At 42.7% G+C, this 19,461-nt stretch overlaps 1 protein-coding gene across 9 annotated transcripts in view; it reads left to right on the forward strand.

Moving 5' to 3' along the window:
• The window catches only part of macf1a (microtubule actin crosslinking factor 1a), a 214,549-nt gene that overhangs the window by 5,703 nt on the left and 189,385 nt on the right, over window positions 1-19,461 (forward strand). For 7 of the 9 annotated variants that reach the window (XM_076755015.1, XM_076755025.1, XM_076755027.1 and 4 more), the window contains exon 2: window positions 3,120-3,354. In XM_076755015.1, the coding sequence (XP_076611130.1) occupies window positions 3,132-3,354 (223 nt within the window). In that variant the 5' untranslated portion in view covers window positions 3,120-3,131. Of the gene's footprint in view, window positions 1-3,119; window positions 3,355-15,028; window positions 15,969-19,461 lie in introns of those variants that run through there. The other 2 variants (XM_076755017.1, XM_076755024.1) reach the window with 2 other exon arrangements.

Raw genomic sequence — 19,461 nt, forward strand, 5'->3', positions numbered from 1 at the left:
ATTCAGGAAGTGGGACTTTGCCAGCGGCCTAGCCGGGGGCCAGCGGCGGGAGGAGGATTTTTCAGCAGCAGCGGCTCAGATGGAAATCCCAGCCGTTGTGCTGGACTCACACATCGTACACAGAAACATTCCCGCCCTGTGACCACAGCTCAGGTCACTCCACTGTTTGCTGCAGCCTCAGGGGGGGCGAATAAAGACAGATGTGCTGTTAGGAACTCTTTGGCAGGAAGCAGAGGTTAGTCAGTCCGTCAAGTGCTCTCAGTTTAGGGGGTGAAGCTGGTTTGTAAGCCGTTTTTAAAGCGTTTGTGAGTTAGTTGATGAAATGTGAAACAGATCGGATCACTGGTGAATTTGGAGACTTTTATTCTGAAAAATGAAGAAGATCCATTTTGAGTTAACAAAACAAAAGAAAACATCAGTACATATTTAAAAATCACAGATTATCTAAGATTTCCTCAAATAATCGCACATGCTGAGTCGGACATCTCATTTTTATCCAGCTTTGATACTGAGTGTCAAACTCTCTCATAACCTTCATCACAACCTTCAACCATCGTGCTCCAGACTAAACCAGGAGAGGCTGTTTCGCCTCACAGACCTTTTTCACAGAAGCCTTGTCACAGTAGGAAAAGCACAGGCATGAATAATAAAAATACTTGATGGCTGGATTCCACTTAGTTGCTTGACTTTGAGGGTCCTGGTTTTGCACACGCTTGTCTTACTGAGACACTTGAATGGATCGGAGCCACTGTTAATGTTATCAGCACAGCTGTGGTTTATCTGCTCTGACGAGTCGAAATGCTTTCGTGGGAAAAGGCCCATTGCTTTAGAAATGGACCTGCGCTTGAAATTGTCCTGTCAGCTGGACGAATGTTGGATTGTTATGCTGTTTTTAAAGTCAAGTTTTTTCTCCTTCTAATTCTATACACATTACTGCTGACCACTTTTGAGTTCACGCTGTAGAGCTTTACATTTTTGATCTTGCAGGCAGCTGCTGGTGTCGGTCCATTTTCATTTCCACGATTCAAAAACAAAATCATATAAACACACTTTGTCACTTTTAAACCATTATAAATACATGTGATTTGCAGTAAAACATTCAAAATCACTGCTGGTGTGAACAGCTTCACTGCTGAATATCAGATTAAAAAAAAAAATCATGACTCTGCAGCCAAAGTCTTGATCTACTTTTTAAGAACTTAGTTTAAAGCTACTTCAACTTTATTGGACAATACACAGTTGTCTGTAAGAGTCAGACGATGTGCACAAAGCCTGTGAGCTGGATTGAAACTCATGACAGCAGCAGCGCACAGCAGACGATCACTGACCTGCTGAATTCCCAGGACGCCCAGCAGAGCTGAAACATGAGAGCCAGTAACTGCCAATTCATTCTCTCAGGCCAGGTATTGATTTTATGATGCTGTGATGGACAGATCAGAGCATCAGGTCCCCAGAGACCACACACACACACACACACACACACACACACACACACACACACACACACACACACACACACCTACCTCTGTCCAGTATGTATTCTAACAGAAAGTATTTACAATCACTCACTGTTCTTCATTGTCATAAATAGTTTTCAATTTAACCTCAATGCCAGTTAACAGAGTGTAAGGATGGATGATAGATAGATAGACAGAGAGGAGCAAAGAGGGAGAGAGAAGGGAAAGAGAGAAACAACAGAGAGTGAAAGTGAGATGAAGAAAGAGGAAAAAAGCTCTCCTCTGTCTTTCCCGCATATTGACTCTTCTTTAAGAATAGCAACAGTGGGCAAACTTTGAAATCTCATCTCGTCTATTGATTAGTCACTGGTAGGAGATTCCCTCTTTTCCATCCCTCCATCCACACACAGAGCCGTCTCTCTTCCATCGCAGCTGGCGTCATCCACATCACCACTAAATCAGCTGGAAGCAGGATGTGATGTGTCCAGACCTCAGCCATTTCTGTTAAGTGATAAAGTGCTGAACCGATGTGCACCGATAGGCCTTGAGTGTGTGTGTGTGTGTGTGTGTGTGTGTGTGTGTGTGTGTTTGTATTTGACTGTGTTCTGCAGCAGATAACTTTCAAAAAATTGCAATTTGTAATATAATGTAATAATACTCAGTATTGTGGTGAGTGTGGCTTTCATGCCAAAGGAATTTTGCTTGTTGATCAATTTCAGCATAAATTAGTATAAAACCATGTGATTACTGGCCTTTTAATATGCTGTATTTTGTGGCATAACACTGAATAAACGGTCTATAAAAAGCAAAGTAATATCATAAAATGAAACAATATGCATATAGTTAAGTATTTGTATGTTATCTAAAAGCAGACGCACGTGTCAGCAGCCATGTCAGAGGCTCTGTGAGGCTTTACGTACAGCTGTGCTTTGAGCTAAATGCTAACATCAGTGTGCTAACATGCTCACAGTGCCAATGCTAACATGCTGATGTTATAAGGATAATATTCACCATCTTGGATTAGCATGTTAGCATGACGTTTCATAATTAGAAATGGTGGCCTGGTGATGGTTCAGAAAGAAGTCAGAGGGGAACCAAAGTCGTTAGGATTCACCCTCTGGGGACCTTTAATGTTCACGCAAATGAAATTTCATCCATGTCTTGAACTTGACCCTCCCTTGGCCCTCCAATCAGGCCTCAGTAATCGGTGCCATCGTCTCTGCTGTCATGTGCTCTCGGCTTTCATCTCTTCCTCTACGGTGCTTTCCTCCTCCGGCCTGCCGTCGTTGTATCTCTGCAGCCTCATAAACTCAGTTGTCTAGACGTGATGACTAACTTAACCCAGTTGTTTCTCTCCTCGTCTTCCTCCTCCTGATCACTGCATTATTACTGTTGTGCTGTTCCGTTGAAACTTTGATGGCCTCTGCGTGATCACTCTGTATGCCAGCAATGAATTATACAGTGTTTCCACTGCATCTAAAGCTCCTTCTTCTCTTTTCCCCTACAATTCTTCCTCCTCCTTCTCTCCTCCTCCCTTCTTTTGACCTTCTTTCCCCCCCTCCCCCACTGCTCTACTTCTACTTCCTCTCTTCTTCCTCCATCCCTTCTTCTATCCCCTCTTCCTCTCCTTCTTCCTCTTCCTCATCCCTCTCCTCCCTGCAGTCCTAAAGTGAGATGGAGTCGTCGGATGATGATACTCTAAGCGAGCGCTCCTGCGTCAGCGAGCCGTCCTTCCGAAGCGAGCGTTCAGGGGGGTCGTTGTCCCCTTGCCCATCAGGACCTGCAGGACCCCCTGGAGACACATTACCATGGAACCTGTCTAAACATGAAAGGAGGAAGAGGAAGAGCCAGGATTCAGTGCTGGACCCAGCGGAGAGGGCGGTGGTTCGTGTCGCAGGTAAGGAAATCCATCTCACGCTGGCAATAAGTCTTGAAGTCGTTCTCTCTTAAGATATGTTCAGTGTGCCTTTGAGCAAGGCGCTGAACCTGCATCTGCTGAGTGGCAAAAGGCAGAAGACTGAGGCTGTGTGTAAAGGTCTGAATGTGGATTTTGCTCTAAGAGTGAGCGTGCTTTGGAAAAAATCAGTGCATCAGAGAACTTAGATAAAAGCCGGCAGGAAACCAGAAAACGGCGTCTCTTAAAGGGAAAGGTCACCCCAAAGTCGAACATACATTTTTTCCTCTTACCTGAAGTTCTGTTTATCCATCAAGATCGTTCTCGTGCAGGTTGTCGAGTTCTGGAGAGTTTGGAGTTCATCTTCTCTCCTAACCCTGTCTGACATTGCTAGTTTGTGGACTGCTTATAGCTGCTAGCTAACGTTACAGCTCAGGAGGAGCAGAGGAGGAGCAGAGGAGGAGCAGAGGAGAGCACCATCACTGTTCACATCCCGCGCTGTCTCGAGCCTCATCCACGAGGAGAGGCACGCTGCAGTCGGCGCAGTGATACAGTTGCTGGGTGTAGTTCCATCGAAAGAAAGTAGTTCTTACATGAAACTGCTCAGAAACAAGGTCTGTGGGTTATTTTGAGTAACCGGGTCATGATTTCTAGAAAGCGACGTTGCAAATTTATTTTTTGCTGCTTGAAGCAACACAAGCTGAGTCAGTGACTTCAGACTGTCAGTAAAAGTGTGAATGGACCTTCATTTATCCTTAAGACCAGAAAGAATTTAAATCCAGCAGCAATGTTGCATCTAGACTCCCTGTGATTTACAGCTGCTTACCTCCAGTCGTCCATGTGACAATTGGAACAGAAAATATGATGCAAAGAAAGGTAGAAATTGAGGCTTCTTGTGCCTGTTGAGAGCTAACAGAGGATTAAAGTGAGAAGAGATGAGGAGGCAGGGCATCTTCTGCTCAGAAGTACAAGAACTGTTAGACGTTAGACCCTCACTGTGCAAACGACTGCTAATAGAATATGTGCTGTTCTGACACTCTTAGTCTTTTGGTCATTAGATGTTGTGGTCAGAAGGTTTTAATCTTGTCTTGAGCTGTAGTGACAGGATGTGTCCACTTCATTCTCATTTGCTTGCTGACATTTTCTTGGCGGCTCATGTTTGATCCCGAGGCTTCCTTCTGGCTTTGATTTAAAGGTCCACACGCTTGGAAAAATGTCACGGAGATGGGAGGAAAAGCTGGTTATGGCGTCTTATATTTGAGATGAAAGCATCTACAGCGTGCTATTAAAAGTTTTATCTTGTAAAACCTGCCTGACTCCTCTGTGCTGCTGTCCCGCCACATGGACGACTGTCTTCTCTCATTTTCTGTCTCTTCTGTCCTTTCTTACTCGCTGTAACTGAAAAAGGAGGAGGAGAAATGTAGGTTACTCAGTTCTCTGGAGATGCCAGGGTTCCCCAGCTCTCGTAATGAGACACTGGTAGCAGCCTAATAGCTTTCTCTCTTTTAGTGGAGGGAAGCCTTCCAGCTTGATAATTGAGGCGATTGATGTGAAAGTGGGTTCGGTGATGCACCTCTTACCCTTTTCTCAATCACATCATCGCATAACTGCTGATTATTTACTGTTTGAGGCTTTTATCTCATAAGTGTGTGTCAGTTGATGGATGTCCTGGTTTGCAGCCTCATCAGTGTGTAGCTATGCCTCTACAGTCGATGCAACAACACAATCAGCTCAAACTCCACAGCGTGACCAACGTTACAGCAAACCAGCAGCACCCCTCAAGTTGATCCAGTACAAACTACTAATACTAGAAAACACATTTTATATGAAGTTTTTTATTTAATGTTGTGACTGGACACACCTGGAAGCACAAGCAGTTAGTGATAAATCAGGAGAGGTGACTCTAAAGCAGTGTTTTGTAAACGTGTGCATCTGCAATACATATAAATTAGTCATCATAGACTTTTCTGCTCTGTTTAATAAGACTGTTGTATCAGCGGGATAATTAATCTTCACCTGTCAGGTTTTCACTTCACTTCACTGAATATGTGGGAATAAACAGATGCTCTCATCTGTTTTTGTTCTAAGCGTTTCTCAATTGAGAAAATGTAATACACCACCAAACATAAATAAACATACTGATACAGAAGGCTTGATCCGTATGGCCCACCCCTGTCGCAGACTAATCGACATGCAAATCGGTATCAGCTGACGCGGCCTTGGAAATAATCAGTTATTGGCAAAGAATTCATCCCTAACTGTCCTTAAAGTGTTGTAAGTGACAGTTTTTGTCTTGTGCTGACATCCGTTTTTAGCCTCTTTTCATGTGAGAAATAAACTGTTATAAACTGGCTGCGCAGCTTTAATACCACTAACATTGTAAAAGCCAGTTGCATGGCAAGTGATGGGGGTTGGAGGCGACGACAACACAGTAAAAGCCTGCTTTATAGACCTGGAAACAGCATGTAGGTCAGGACAGGGTGAGGGGTTGATGTCACTGCCTGGATCATAGTGAGAGACTTCTGTGTGTGCATTATGTGTGTGTGTTAGCGCTCTTATAGTGTACATACATGAGGAAAATGTGTGTTACACTGATGAATTTCCTGCTGTTGAAGCATTTCCAGTTGGAAGGCGCTTCCAGATCGTTAATGTTTTAGAGTCTGGAAGCTTCTGTATCCATTCACAATGGAAGCCTGTTTGGTGTCCCTCAGATATCTGGTTTTACAATCAGCTACATTTACGGCTTAAGACGAGCTCTCAGCTGAGTCTCTGCTTCCCTAAATCTGGCTGTAAATGTGTAGAAGGGAGGTTTGAAGTTTTCTGTGAGCTGGGTGCTGTGACGAAGCTGCAGCCACTGGACTTTATTTTTTATTTAAGTTAACATAACTCAATTTTAACAGCAGGATTTCAGTGTGAAGAGGTGGTGTGAGTGTGTGTCTGGTTGTTTTTGTGGTCGTCTGAAGAAAACAAGAAAGATGCTCCATGCCGAGTGAAAGTGAAATGAGCTAAATTAGACGTACAGGAAAAAAAGACGTGTGTGTGTCTGCTAAACTAGGAAAACGTGTGTTCAAGAGAAAATGAGCGCGAGGACTGGGAATTTGTGGAGGAGGGTGCATGTGAAAAGTGTGTTTTTCTGTGACTGTGTGTGTGTGTTTGTCACATGCACACACATTTGCACATGCATTGAATTTGAAAGTGTGGGATGATAATAAAAAGGAGATAAAAGGCAGGTTAAAAAACAAGGTTCTGCATACTGTGGTGTGAAAATTGAGCTGTTCACGTGTAGAAGAAAGAAACCTAATAGCATCACCAAAATGAAATATAATCACTCATAACAGCTACGGCTTTTTAGATTATTTCTCGATTATAAGTCAGGCTACTGAGGTCACATTTAAAACATCCAACAAATGCTGTAAACAACTGAATCAATCCAATATTGTAAAATTCCTCACCAGCTAAAATAAACCTTTCTCTTGCCATCAAATCACTTACACAAACAATATGAAATAGTGAGAAGTGGTGAATTGAAAATCCGTTCCTCCAGTCTGCTGAAAATAACTACAAACTCACTTAATCGCTCTCAGCTCTCCTACTGATATCAACAGTGTTGGCTGTTTACGAGGCAAAGATAATTACAACCAGATCTGAGCAGGGAAGTGGGATCTTTGGCATCACTTTTATGTCCTGTGGCCATCTTTTTCATTGCATGTGAAAAAGCTGCGTACAACACAAACTCTACAGTAACCATTACTGCCCTGACCCGAGTTGACCTCTCTAAGCAGACAAAATGAATGAAGAAGCCAGAAATGCTAAAAGAAAATGTACAGTTTTATCTTTCATTGAATGATATGAACCCATTTGTCTGGTTTTGCGTTGAATTGTACATCTTTTAGATCTCTTGGTCTGCTTTTCTCAGCGAATCCGTCCGTCACGGCTGCTGGCCGATGTGAGAATACAAGTGATCTCATGTGATGTGTTTTTAATGGATGAATCGGGGGGATGGCAGAATTTTTCCACTCCTCTTCTTTTAATGTGCCTGATGAACATGTGGCATGTGGTGGAAATTCACAGCTGTTTGTGTGTGAGAGCGTGTGTGAGCTAAACACACAGTAAAAGGCTGTTCTGAAAGAGTGAAGAGAAAAAAATCATTGATGACTTAATATTTACAATTAATAAAAGTACAGTTAGACAGGGAGGTTTCCTGGCAGCACCTCTAGGCTGAGTCAGCCAGTCAGACTTGTTTGTGTTGAGATCACTCAGTTCTGACAGGCAGGTAGCGGCACCACAAACCACCCAGGGGTTGAACATAGACGACACCTTGCAAAGGATGCCAATATTCTGCAGCGTGAAAGCTGCTGATTTGTAGAGCCAATACTATCGAGCCTACGTCTAGACTCATTTTGAAGCACCTCTCCCCAAAATTAGATATATGGAAAAAGCAACAAGTGAAATTCAACAGGTTGCACAGTTGCTCTCCAGTATGCTGTGCCTTATTCCCCAAATGGTTTTAGGGTTAAGCCCAAGAGGACTGAAGGAGGGACAAGATCTGAAGCCATTTTTGTCACAGCCAGTTGAACCCACTTGGGGTTCCAGGGGCAAAAATGAGCTGTGAGCCACTATTGAAACCCAGATCACCACCATCTCTCTGAGAATTGTATATGTGCGTTATTGTCTCAAAGCAAATTGAACATTATAAACATGAATATAAACTGATTCATTTAGAGCTGTACTTGAGGTAGGGCCCTTCAATAAAACAGCCCTTGAGATCAGGTGTTGTTTAGACGTCAGCTCAAGCTCTCCTAAAATTTGAGTGTGCTGTGTTTGGACTATGACATAATGTCTATTCAGACATTAAACTAGCAAAGCGAAGCAGGAGTCTCTCCGTGACAGCGATGCTTCCAAATTTGCTCTGTAAGCTCGCAGAGTGATTCAGCCTCAGCTCGTGTTGCTGGTAACATCCAGTATTTCCCAGGCGTGTCCAGCGCTCGCTCGGGCGTGAAGGCTATTGTGATGATATTACATTTTACATAATATGGACGATGTGTTTACATTGACCTCAATTTCCATTCAGGCAGAGGCTGGAATGTGGAAAATGAATACATTAGGCTGCATGGTTCGCAGTCCAGTTACAATATATAGAATGAGTGTAACACCAGAAGATTGAGATTCCTGATTGCAAGGAGTAACAGAGAACCCAGAAAACATGTGTTAGAGGTGTTGTCTTCTGCCCGGAACATTTATTTCAGTAGAGAAATGGTTGTAAGAGGTGGAAAAAGTTGTTTTGCTGCGAGACAGAGGAAAGTTGAGGCAGGAGTAATGGAGGGAGAGAGTGCAAACACAAGGAGCTTTGTGGAGAGATGAGTTTTGAATTCACACTGGAGAGGATAAAGAGAGACGCCGCTGTCCTGACTGGACTCTGTTATTCAGCCTCTCTGGACTGCTCTGCCTGCCTGCTGAGCATGAATGTCAATGAAACCTCCCAACAGCTGCTGGTTTTTCTGTTTATGTGAGTTTGGGGATTCACCTCATGAATTACAATTTAAAGTGAGAGTGAGCTCGAGATGTTCGGAGGGAAATTAGTCTCAATACTGGTGACAAATAAAAACATGATTTACAAATGTGTGTGACAGCTGTGAGTAATTTATGGCGTTCACAAATGCATTTTTATAATCTGTGCACAGATACCGACCAGTCTGATCAAATATAACAACACATGCAACCCAACTTCAATAAATATCAGTATTCAATATGTCTAAAAATATTTGTGATTTTTTTCTCACATTTATGTACAGATTGTTGATTGTGTGTACACAGATCACCTGATCAATGTGCCTTAGATAAGATATGTTTGGAAAACTCATACGACCCCATTGGAAAATGCATTTGTGAAAGTACTCAATATTGTCCTACACATTTGTAAATTTTGTTTCTATTTGTGGATCATGAAACAAACTTTTGTGTCGAGACTCAGACATGCAGAGAACTGAGATATTAGATTACTAAAAATGGCTGAAAGGACGTTTGAATAATCTTTTTCGCAGCAAGACAAGAAAAAAGAAAGATGACACACAACAAAGTGTGTGTGATACGCCATATCTGACAGTGTGTGTGCATGTGTGTGTCAGACGGTGATCATCGATGCACGTGAGCATCAGGACCCCAGACGTCTGTGCCTGCATGTAACTTAGCTGTCCGCCGTCCTGCCTGCTGCCGCTCCGTCCACTTTCTTTCTCTGCAGGCAGTTGAAAGGAAGCCTTGGCCCGAAGCCCAGGCTATTCCCCTGTTTCCATGGTGACGTGGTCTCCTCTGTTTCCATGGTTATAAAAGGCGAGGAGAAGCAATGGCGACGGGGGTGAGAGAGACTGACAGTGGATATAAAAGGAGGGCAAAACAAATAGTGAAAGAGGGAGAGTGTCAGAATTTTAATTTGGAGTGTGAGAAAAGACGGGGGAGTTTGCCAAAGAAGAGAGAGAGGAGTGAATGATGGAGTCAGTGTTTAAAGTGATGAAGAGAGGAAGGACATAGAGCTGGAGAAAGAGGAGGAGGAGGAGGGAGTGGGGATGGAAGGAGTGGAGGAAAAAGAGGGCAAAGTTCAAAGAGGAGGGCAAAAGAAAGGGGTAAGAAATGATGACTTTTAACTAAAGGGGAGGGTGAGGGAGGTCATAAAACTGAAAGAGAGAGAGAACGGTTAACAGAAAGAGGGATTAGGACTGAACCAGAGAGCATAGAGAGAAAGAGTGGAAAAGAGAAATGAGCCAAGAGAGTAAAACAGAAAGAAAAGAAAAGGAAAGCAAATCTCTGACAAGGAGGGAAACTGTGGGGGTGAAAGAGAAAGAATGAGAGAGAAAGACATCAAAGCAGACAGAGAAAACTGAAGAGAGGGAACAAAGACAAGATAATGTGGATGAAAAGGAAGATGAAGATTTGTCAGGTGAAGAACGAGTGAGGAAGTGACTGAAAGGCAAAAAGAGGGAGACGATGAGAGGAACCGAGGGAGAGAGGGGGGAAAGAAACGTTAAAAAAGATGACAGAGAGGAACAAAGTGACGTGTTTCATTTAAGATAGAAGTCTTCACTTTCAATACTTTAACAGGACAACCATCAATTTAGAAGAATTTATTTTTTTTTATTGTTTGTTACTGTATTTATCATCATTACTTCCATAAACCTTCAAGAGACAAACTTTTAAAAAGAACAGTCAAAACTGAAGCAGCGGAGGGCAACACAACATATCCTGGTTTTTATGGGTCAAGCTCCAAAAACACTTCCCATAATGCACCTCTGTAACGTTTTTTGTTAAACCTGCCCTGTCTGGTAAATGTCCACATCTTTCAATCTCCACACCCCAGTTTGTAATGCAGTCTTTCTGGTTAAAACATCGCAGCCTCAAAGCGCAGATACCCGAGTGATGTCACCTGAGGAGGTTTCTCTGACCCGACATGCAGCCGTGTTCACGGGCTGTGATGTGAAATATGTGGAATGCCCCTTTAAAGTGGCTATTTTTGTGTGTATGAAAGCTTTTGGATTTAAATTGCAGACATAACTAAACATTGCTATTTTGACTCACGAATAAAAAAAAAATACATGAAAACATTTGACTCTGAAAGTACCTTGAAAAAAAATCATGTGTGCTTTGAAATCACGAGGCCTTTTGTGAGACATAAGTAGGTATAATCAAAATCACATTTGCTATTTTCTAAATTTAAAAATAAACCAAAATAGACTTAGATCCTTAACGAGCCTCCTCATAACTGCAGTTTGATGCTCCCTGCTGAAACGTCGCTTACTTTGTTGACATGTTGATTTCTTGGATTGCGGGTGTCACATTAATGAAATGAAGCATGGATTTTACACATGCATTATTCTGAGGATGTTTGAGACGTTTATATTGGCATGTTCAACAGAGGTCATACATTACAAAGAACCTTTTCTGAAAATTATACAATGAAGACACTAATCTGAGTCACACACATTTTACAGTTATTTCATCCAGTCTCCTGTTCATTCAGGCTGCTGAGCTGCTTAATCAGGCTGTAATACTAACAAAAATGCAGGCATAATCAGATGTTTGATGTTAGAAATACCTTTCAATGTAGCCGTTTTGTACATGTTGAGTGATTCCAGCGACATCCAGGACAGTAACAGAGAGGGTCAGAAATGGGTTCACATGTCAAAAACTGGATGTTGAAGCTGCAGTTTTCGGAGCTCTGATACGGAGGCGTTGGTCATGCTGATGTGTTGAGGACTGTTTGTCCTTTTGGCTCGTAGAGCACATTCATTGTGCAGCTGGACTCTGCATGACAGCACAGACACACAACAACACACACTCACACACATGCAAGAGTATACACAAACAGGAGGACACACTGCAGAAGAAAAACAGTGGGAGTGACAGATAGAGGCAGAGACAAGAGGAAGAGATGACTCAATATATTCTGTCTGTGTTATTTAATTTTAACAGCCACACATTAACTCAAACACACACACACATTTTACTGCTTTGATTATTTTATTTATCATTAATACACACCATGAGGTGATTACAAAATGAAAACGAGTAAAAGGAAGGACATAAATAACCTGAAATAAAGTTTTTACAGTCAGTCAGTACAAGTTTGAGTAGTACTGAGGAATATTTTCCATTGTTCACCACTAGGTGGGGATATACTGGTGTCACATGTTGATGGGCTCTTTTCTGAGAGGGACCCTTGAGCTCTACCACCTGCTTTGTTTGTCATGGTTGCAGTTACCTGGTAAAAGACATTGAAATCATGTCATGATTCATGTTGTTATTGAGGAAAATCTGTTTTTCTCCAACTGTTTCATGTTTGTGCAGTATACTGGAAGCTAAATGTTACTGGGACCTTGAGACCAGGGTCATGACAACCCCTCTCTTGTTTGTATGACTATGAGTGTGTGTGTGTGTGTGTGTGTGTGTGTGTGTGTGTGTGTGTGTGTGTGTGTGTGTGTGTGTGTATGTGTGTGTGTGTGTGTGTGTATCTGCTCTGAACATTTTGGATCCCCCCTTGCTCATGCTGTCATTGAACGTTCTGTTTATGTGAGTGTGAATGTGTGTGTGGCAGATTTGGATCTCTGAGGTGTCTGTTTGTATTTCCACTGAAGTGTGGCTGATGTGATGGGTGAGTCCTGGAAAGAGGGGTGAGTCAGGGTGAAGAGGCACAAAGAGGACGTTAAAACAATGAAAGACAGTAAGAGAGAAAGGACAGCAAAGAATATCCCACCACAATTCCCATAATCTTATTGCTTCCTGCTGTAGCGAACAAGCACTGGTTCCTCAGTTAAAGGTTAGCGTTTTTTTACAGAAGAAGGTACAAATATTTGACCTGTAGCTTGTTACTCCATTACCCCGACAAGCGTTCTGCCTTGTGCTGCAAAGCGTCCTCTCAGATTTCTGCAGCGTGGAGGATGGCAGAGGCGGCTAGCTTCTTTAGATGTGTTAAGGTTTTGATTAAATGCTAACAGGAAGGAAGGGAGGGGAAAAGGGTCGGATGCATAAATGTTTGTGTTTGCGTTTGAACCCATGACTCTTCCACTGATACGGAAATGCAGCATGTGTTGTCCATGCTGCTTTAATTGCTGACACTTTCTTCTATTTCTTTACACCCATCTTCTATTTTATCTTGTTAGAAGTGTAAGCCTGTGTGTGCGTGTATGTGTACGGGTGCTGGAAATGATTATATATACACAGCTCAATATCTAATGCCAGATCTGTTAGAGCAGCAATGACCCACACACTGGAAAGACCATCAGCATTATACACACATGCAAACACACACTGATACACACACATATGCTGCTTTGGCACATTCAGGTAGAAAGAAAAGGAGGTGGATAGTGAAACTCAAACATACAAAATTAGATTTTATATGTTTGAGAACAGTATTAGACGAGTAAAGAAAATTTGACAGTATAGATTTTTAAAAGATATAATTTACTTAACGCCTTTTTAACAGTGTCAAAAACTGTAAAGGCACCTTTATGGCAGAACAGTTGTACTGGACTGTAATAGACCTTACAGATGTACCTAACAAAGTGGCCACTGACTGTAGATACTTTGAACTACAAGGCTGAGGTGTAGGAAAACAGACCACAGATCAGGAAGTGCTGGGAAGCCAAACTCCAGCACACAGGATCTGAAAATCAGTGGTTTGAAAGCTGTCTGCTTTTTGGAGACATTCATACATCTTTTGTTGTATTTTGATCCAATATTGATTTCACCACCTTGGCAGAAATCCACATCTCCTTCAACCCTTGTCAAAAAAGGTGAATACATGACATTTCCTGCTCTTCGCACCTTGTAGTCTTTATTTTCCAGCAAGATATTTCTGCTAAAAGCTGCATGGGCTAACACTGAGCTTCACTTCAAAGCCATCTTTATGTGTCTGTATGGGATTAAATGACATAATCTGTAGAACATTTCAATGAGGCCCCTTTATGGGCTTCGACCTCAGGATGATGGCATGCTGAGATTATCCACCGATGGCTGTGTTTCACCCAGACAGGACAGACTTGTGGGCACATTCACCTGACGTCACACAGATGACTGGAGTCAGTGTCTGTGGATTTATAGGCCTGTTAACAAAGCTTTCACTTGGATCTGAATTATTTTACCACAGTTGTCAGTAATATAGATTCAGTTAGCCTTTAGATGGCAGTGTGCCCCATTAATTCAGCTCATCCACAGCCAAAACTTCCTTATGTGCAGAGGCACTGTTGAACAAATTCCAGGTGTAAAGCCCTCTGTATGTGTTGCTCTATTGTTGTATTTGCACTTTGCATAAGAGGGTACCGTACTGAACAGGTGTTTATTCAGTATGTGTATTAGGTAAAGTCATTTGCTTACTTTTCAGTGATTAGCCATGGTTATTCTACAGTGCAAAGTTAATTCCAAACTAAGATGTAACATAACATAAAATAAAGTACCTAGCTGTCACTCCTTCCTCACACCATAAAAGTGATCAATCAAAATAAATTAGTGTTGTTTGCAGTCATCCCGCTTTTTGAGGGGACAAGTGGACCAAACCATTCTTTGGCACAGGTATGGAAGAATCTATTGCACATTTATGTTTCTTCCCTCATTTACTGTATTCAGGTTTTCCTTATAATTTATCACTTGTGTATAGAAATGTAATGGACGAATGGTTCAGTAATACAGCCACAACCACCTAATTTTTAGGCTTTTATTTATTTATTAATTTTCGCCGTCACCTCGACCTTAAAAAAATCCAAACGTAGCCGTTATATCCGCCATTTTATAATCCCCATTGTTCATCATCTTTCTTACCAGTTTCTCTGACAAATAGTAGTAATTTATGGCAGTCTGGATGGAAAATTTCATACTATCATTCAAAAGGCCAAATAATACGACCAAGACTTCTTTTCCTCACCAGTCAACCAGAAGTATGTTGAATTTCCACTGTTGAAGGTGAGAACTGGGTGCCAAGCGCCAATTTTCGGCGATGCAAGCTAACGGAAGAAAACTCCTAATCTAAGTAGTTAGATTTTATCACAAATTACAGATGTAGTGTAGTGAACATAAGGGCTTTACTGCTAATAGCCTATTTTTTGGCCTGGCCAGGGGTTTCATGGTTACCCGTCACCGAGCTGTGGCCGCCGTCTGGGGGCGCTCCAGCTCCATTTTCCACCGGCAGCCATGTAAGCTAGCTAGCTCTTCCCCACCGGCTCTTGAAATTCCTGTGGCGGAGGTTCCTGGCGTGGCCGGTAGAGAGGGATGGAAGACAGCCACTGCAGGAAGAGTCGAGAAACCTGAGCAGGAGAAGGAGAGAAACATAGACATACACATTCGTACAGAGGCAGAAACCGCAAAGCCTCGGAGAGTAGCGGCCATTACGGCTGGGAAGCATGCTGGGAGCTCGGGCGGCTCGCCTCAGATCCACAGGACGCTGACACAGCCTGGGATAGGAAGCCTGAGTCCGGATACGGTTTCTCCTGGAGATCCGCCGATTTGGGGACGGAAACAGACACACTGCCCCCCCTCCACGGACACTCGCCTTGGGTGCGTAGGATATACTCCCTCTCTCTCACACACAGATGAGGCTCTAAAAGCACCAGTCGCCGGGTGGAAGCCGATATTGAAGGAGGGACAGGACGGAGACGACGAACCGAGCGATGCGACTGTGTGTTCCCGCACACACACACTCACAGACGACGATAATGGATAGATAGCGTTTATGTAACCTCCTCTCAAGTAGATACTCGCGTCTTAAACGTCTTATATTTTCATAAATTCGCGCTCACTTGAGGCTTTTGTTGTCCTTTTTTATTCTCTCAAGTACCCCTAAGGATTATCTATCTGCTTGGAAGTGAGCTGCTGGGCTTTAGTGTGCGCCAATGCATCACTAATTTCAGACAAGGTGCTGCTGGATTGGACGCCAACAAGACGGATCCAGAGCTGGGGTCTTGACGCGTAGCAGCGGACCGGGTCACTGCGGTAGTCTGCAGGCCGACCCCTCTGTATTCGCCAGCCGGCTTGCAGAGCCACCATGGCCGGCTTCATACCGGGTCTGCTGCCGACAAACCATTCGCAGGAGAAGGAGTTCGCCCAGGCGTACGAGGATGTGCTGGAGAGATATAAAGGTAAAGGAAAAGGGGGGAGAAGTACTGTAACATAACCGTAATATTCTTCAGGAAGATGCGTACAAATGTCACAGTGAAGTTTGAAATATCATAGCTTAGCCAATCCTGAAATAAGCACCATTTATTCAAGTCACCGGATGGGATGACTTAACTTTTTGCTGCTCATTTGAGACACATTCAATTGTCCCACTGGGAATATTGTAAGACTGTTAGTGTTTTGAAAGACCTCAAACATGGGTCACAGAGTGTCTTTGAAAGTGTAAGTCGATCCTTGGGCAGACAGCCAGCCCAGTCTGCCAGTTTCATAATCTTGATTGTTTCATTGTTGATAATGTGGATAAACAAAGCGGGCCTTCTAGCTTTGCCACATTATTGCACTGGGTCAGGGCACATCGCACGCCCTGACTCCCTTGTAATCACTTGTGTGCTTTTGAGACACCAGAGGAAGCAGTTTTTATAACGTCCCCCTGCCCGCCAGCGTCAGGGAATTTTCCCCACATGGCCTCATGTTTTGCCTTGTGTTTGCTGTTTATCCTGTAAATATCACAGCTGCTGCTCTCCAAGTCAGTAGAAAGGTTGAGTGTGTCTGATGGGGTTTTAAAACACATTAAGATAAGGAAACAAACCTTCTCAAACAGTGGTTCTTGTTGGGATACTGCAGATCTCTTTCTGTGTGTGTCTCTCTTTTTGTTACCCCCTCGCAGCAGTGGCTACCACCAGCATTGAGACTTGCTGTTTTATAATCCCAGTGACAGGGGCGCTTTAAAAATGAATGCCTCTACTGAAACTGACTGAGGTAGGGAGGGGGTGGAGAGTGTGTGTGTGTGTGTGTGTGTGTGTGTGTGTGTGTGTGTGGGAGAGAGGATGGGGGTGCTGACAGCCAATAGACTCGGGTCACATCTGTGATGCTGGCGGTGATGAAAAGGAGGTGGCTTTTAATTATTGATTATTATAATGAAACTAAACTCCTTGGGGTTTGGAACTTAGCTTGCCTTGTGTGTTTTTTTTTGCAAATGTGTGCACGTGTGTGTGTATATGGGAGACAGGTGGAGAAAGGCACCATGAGATATGAGGAGATTCATATCATTAGAGGTTCTTTAATCATCCAGCATCAAGTACCTGTCAAGCAAACCTGTCTAACCACACAGGAACAAGCCTTTAGGAGATGGATTCAGTGACAGTTTGTTAGCATCTTTGCTATGGCAACACATTGCCCAGCTCTTGAAATGAAACCACGTGGCTCAAAACAGCATTCAACACCCATATTTGGAATATTTCTGGGCAATAATATGCGGACAGAATTTTCTAACTCTCATATAACCCATGAGTTATGAGATTTTTTCTGTGGCTGGTAGTTTGCTTGCTGGCATAGCAGTATATTAATAATAGAAAAGCTTGTTAAATTAAGTTTGTAATACTTTGATTAAAAGAAAACTTTCTGGCATTTACTTCATTGTTCTGTGTAACAAATCCCATTCAAGCTGGTAAAACAAATGCTGTTAGGTCCAGGTCTGTATTATATGAACACACAGGGATTTGTATTTATGTGTCTGGCATCAATAACCAGTTTCATGTTAAAATAAATCTAAATGGTAAAGGTGGCAAAGGTGTTAAAGTTCCCCAGGAGGCAGAAGGACTTCCATAAAATCACTCTTGCTCTCTTTCCCTCATATGCTGCAGAGCGCCGTAAATTCAGAGTCGGTTTACTTCAGCAGGCAGGCAGAGCTGCAGCCTGTAGCAAATGATTGCTCTCCATTAAAGGGCCATTTGTCAATGGAAATCACAGTTCAATTTTATCTGTGAGCACAACAGTTTACTTTGATGAATAAATAAGGCATTAGAGGAGGTGAGGTGATGAAAGGAAGGAAACTTAAGCACTTTGATCTCAGTAGAGCTGGACATGGGCCTCTTGGGCCTTCTGGTCTGTCAGGAATCTCAACTCGTAACAGCCTAAAAGTCCCAAACTGATCACAGTTCAGTACTCCAACTCGGGCCACTGCTGGTCCTTTCATTTGGCAGGTTCAATCAATGTGTAAGACGTTACTTTGGTAAACTTTGTGCAAGGATTGACTCAGATCCCGCGCTGTTTCATTAGTGCCAGCCTACATGGTACAGAATGGCTTCACAGACCTCTATATTCTCTATACATGCAAACCCTGTTTATGTGGTACATTTGTAATAGGCCATACAACACTAAATTAATGGACCTTTTTTGCTTTTGTAGCTTTACAAAATCATTATGATTGTTATTGTACAGCCATAAATTATGTCTGCACCAATCTGATTTATTTCATCATCAGTTATTGATTGCATAATATCTGATACCCCCCACAAGACACCAGTTTCCACAATAGAGTCTTCCGATTGCTTGGCTGACTGTTAGTAAACAAAAAAAGCAAGCATGTGCAGGTACAACGTACAACTTTTTGTCTGTGAAGTGGTAACACGATAGGTGATTAGCAAAAGTGGTCAATTTATTGATTCATTTTTTGTCAGCGGATGGATGGATTCGTTGATTAACTAATTTTGATTGAAGTTATTCCGCAAATTGGGGAATAAGTGTTATCAGACAATGATTACTTTGCAAAAAGGTAAATTTTTGTTGATGTCTTTGTTGATGCTGTGTGGATCTATTACAGTTGCCCCATAGGTATGGTAGGAGAATGTGTCAATGATATGAGCTACTCTCTCTCAGTCATAGTAGGATATCTTTAGACTGATTTGTGTCTCCTGGCCCTGTAAGGCCACATGTTTTGGACTTATACCTCTGTGTTCTGTCAGCATCACTCTCATCTCCTTCGTCAGTGCCATAATGAGGCTGTAACCCTATAGGACCGGCCCTGTATCCACTGGAGTCAATCCACAACAATAGGATTTAGTGCTGCAGTATGTCACCGTCTAATCATGTTTTGCTCTTTAAAGACTCAGAGCACGCTTACTGTCTTGGATGATATCAAGTTTAGCCTGTCATTCATTCATTTTGTCATACATTGTTCTTCCTCTTTTTTCTCTTCCTCCCCTGGTAGTCTGGATTGCAGCAATTTCCATGTGTTGCAGTGAACTTGACCCTGTAAACCACTATTCTGTATATGTGTGTGAGTTTTCTCTACTCTGTCAGCAGTGTGTGAGTCACTTGTAGCAGTTGTCAGGAAGAATAGACAGAGAAATGTGAACTTGGTGTCCTGCTTGCGGCATCACTTGACTGAAACTGGAGTCTGGTAAATTTGATCCACCTTAAATCATTCACAAGGGTGGTAGGGTGTGTGCGCTTGTGTGTGTGTGCATGTGTGTGTGCTTGTGTAGCACTCCTGTATAACAATGACAGGATATCTAAAGCAATAGTGACAGGGTCATATATGGAAAAACACTGGGACCTGACTCAGAAAACACATGCACACAGTCTGAGTCAGTGGAAAACCAGATGGTTTGGGGCAGATTGACAGCAGCATTCAAATGAACATTATATTTAGTCTGTGCAGCAAGTGACACAGTG

This window comes from Chaetodon auriga, chromosome 17 (genome assembly GCF_051107435.1).
Source record: "Chaetodon auriga isolate fChaAug3 chromosome 17, fChaAug3.hap1, whole genome shotgun sequence".
NCBI classification, from domain to species: Eukaryota; Metazoa; Chordata; class Actinopteri; order Chaetodontiformes; family Chaetodontidae; genus Chaetodon; species Chaetodon auriga.